The sequence below is a fragment of the Pteropus vampyrus genome, unplaced genomic scaffold (genome assembly GCF_000151845.1).
Source record: "Pteropus vampyrus isolate Shadow unplaced genomic scaffold, Pvam_2.0 Scaffold135, whole genome shotgun sequence".
In the NCBI taxonomy this organism is placed as follows: Eukaryota; Metazoa; Chordata; class Mammalia; order Chiroptera; family Pteropodidae; genus Pteropus; species Pteropus vampyrus.
Window position 1 is genome coordinate 135,445 of NW_011888916.1, and position 2,234 is coordinate 137,678.

Genomic DNA, 2,234 nt, shown 5'->3' on the forward strand with positions numbered 1-2,234 from the left:
TGCTATTTGTTCCATTATACAAAACAGCCTGTTTGCGGTTCTGCCAGGTGAAATTACCTTCTCCCCATCCCTACTGTGTGCAGACTGAAGTGAACCCAGCATGTAGCCCCAGTTCCCTTCTCCAATATACCACATAAACTCCAACAGGTATCAGGCACCTAGCCTTTTCCACCAAACATACACATTTCAGTTAAAGGACGGGGAGCAGTTAGTGTGAATGTAAAGAGGTGTGTCTGGGCTCATCTTTAGATTAGCTTCCCTAAGTACCACCAAGATAAGAGCTCCCTAAAATCCAGCTTATGACCCAAAGGAACTATTTCAAAACATCTTGGATTAGATTTTGGCAATTCTCTTCCTCCCAAAGTTAAATGAGGACCAAGTTCTACGTAACTCTGATAAATTATACTATATCTGAGCCATACACTAATCGCTCATTTTACAGAAAACTGAGACCCAGACAAAATAAATTGTCTACAAGTTGTAGCACTGCCCACTAGTAAGGACAAGAACTGTGTTTTTTCTACACACCATGCCATGATCATGCCAACTAGAAAATACAAAGACCATCTTTATCCCAGGGACCACACTTTTTCCAGTACTTTTCCTCCACTTAATTGTTTAAATTAGGAAAAAGTCATCCTTATATTTACCTAATTGGTGGTGACTGGCATGAGTCTAAAATAGACAACAGAGATAATAACTGTCCTCTAACAACCAGTTCCCTATTTTTAGGCTTATTCTTTTTTAAAACATTATAGAAGGTAAGCCAGCTGAATATATTTAAGCACGATGCCCCGGATTTCCAGAAAAAAAGTCCCTGTTTCTTACCTTCTGCATCTGCTGATCAGATTTGGCCATCTCTGCAAAATAATCAGTGGGCCGCTTGGTAGGGACTTTGAGCTGATGGAGGCGGGGTAATACTGCAAGCACTGCGGCCTGGGCCTGACGGTAGCTGAGGATATAGGACAAAGTGTGAATAATCTAAGGGGAAGAGGCCTTACATTCCTTCACACTGCTTCTCACGAGTTACCCAAGGTCAGAAAGACTCAACACTAGCAAGAACACACACACAAACAAAAACTGTAATAAAATCCCATTAACTTGGTATCTATGAGAAATTTAGCCAAATGCTCTTTTTAAAAAGGGGGGCGAGGAGTACTGCTGAAAATAAATTAGTAGTTTAAGAGAATGGCCACTCTAAAAGTATAAACTAATGCCAATTATGAATTCTTAGATAGTCACTAAAAAAGTTCATATAAGAACCTTTCATAAACAAATTTTTGTTCTAATAATTGAATGCACAAAAAAAAAACTTTAGCTCTTCTTAGTCAAAAGAAGCCTTCCTCCCTGCTCCCAGGCTTAAGATAACTTCTGAAAAGTACAGGCTCACCACTTTCCTCCTCTCCCCCTTCTCTAGTATAGGGACCCACAACTGCTCCCACATTTGAAAAGATACATACAAGCTCATCTCCCGCTGGAAGTCATCTTCTGGATCAACAGTTTTCTGATCCTTGTTCTGAGATGTTGACTGAGGTCCACTGATTTCTGGCACCGGACCGAGGGTAACATCAAGCCTTTCAACCCATTCCAGATCCCGCTTGAATTCAGCCAAACATTGCTTCAGGCCATTCTAAGAAATTCAGAGACTGAGCTCCTAAGAATGGAAACTTGAATATGTGTCTCCCAAGCCCAGGGTGCTAGGCCAACCGACAAAGTGCTAACCCCCAATATCCTGACAGGTAATTGACCCTCTTGACAATGCGCAGATTGCGTCTTTCCTAGAACAAGAACTGAGTCACCCAAGCACAACCGTTCCTTTTGCTTATCTCACGTCCGAGAACCCCCGACCTGGCGCCCGAGCTCACCACGTCGTTCACGGCTTTCTTCGGCCCTTCTAGCACGACATTTAGGCCTGGCTTCAGAAGCCCTCGAGAAAACGCATCCTGCAACTGCAGGACAAGATCCGCGGTAAGTACTAGAGGAGTAAGGACTTCCCGCACCGAGCCCTCCAGCTCGGCTGACACCTACCTCTCGGTCTGTGACAAGAGAATCATCAGAATCCGAGTCCGAACCTGAAAGCGGGGGAGTGTCCATCTGGCAGCGCGCACGTCCAACACCTACCGGAGGAAGCGGAGTAGGCCAAGGCCCGCGCCGCAGGAAAAGGGCGCCTTTCCCCTCTGTCGCCTGCCTTCAGCCCCCTACCCTCACGCCGCGACTCCACGTGGACCCGAAAC

The 2,234-nt window shown here is 45.1% G+C and overlaps 1 protein-coding gene across 1 annotated transcript in view; it reads right to left on the bottom strand.

The window, feature by feature from the left end:
- EBNA1BP2 (EBNA1 binding protein 2) overlaps window positions 1–2,227 on the bottom strand; it is a 10,452-nt gene extending 8,225 nt beyond the window's left edge. The window contains exons 1-4 of the mRNA XM_023534993.1: window positions 2,029–2,227; window positions 1,866–1,949; window positions 1,461–1,630; window positions 829–952 (exon numbers count right to left, since the gene is read on the bottom strand). Of these exons, the coding sequence (XP_023390761.1) occupies window positions 829–952; window positions 1,461–1,630; window positions 1,866–1,949; window positions 2,029–2,094 (444 nt within the window). The 5' untranslated portion in view covers window positions 2,095–2,227. The remainder of the gene's footprint in view (window positions 1–828; window positions 953–1,460; window positions 1,631–1,865; window positions 1,950–2,028) is intronic.
- Window positions 2,228–2,234: the final 7 nt, after the last annotated feature.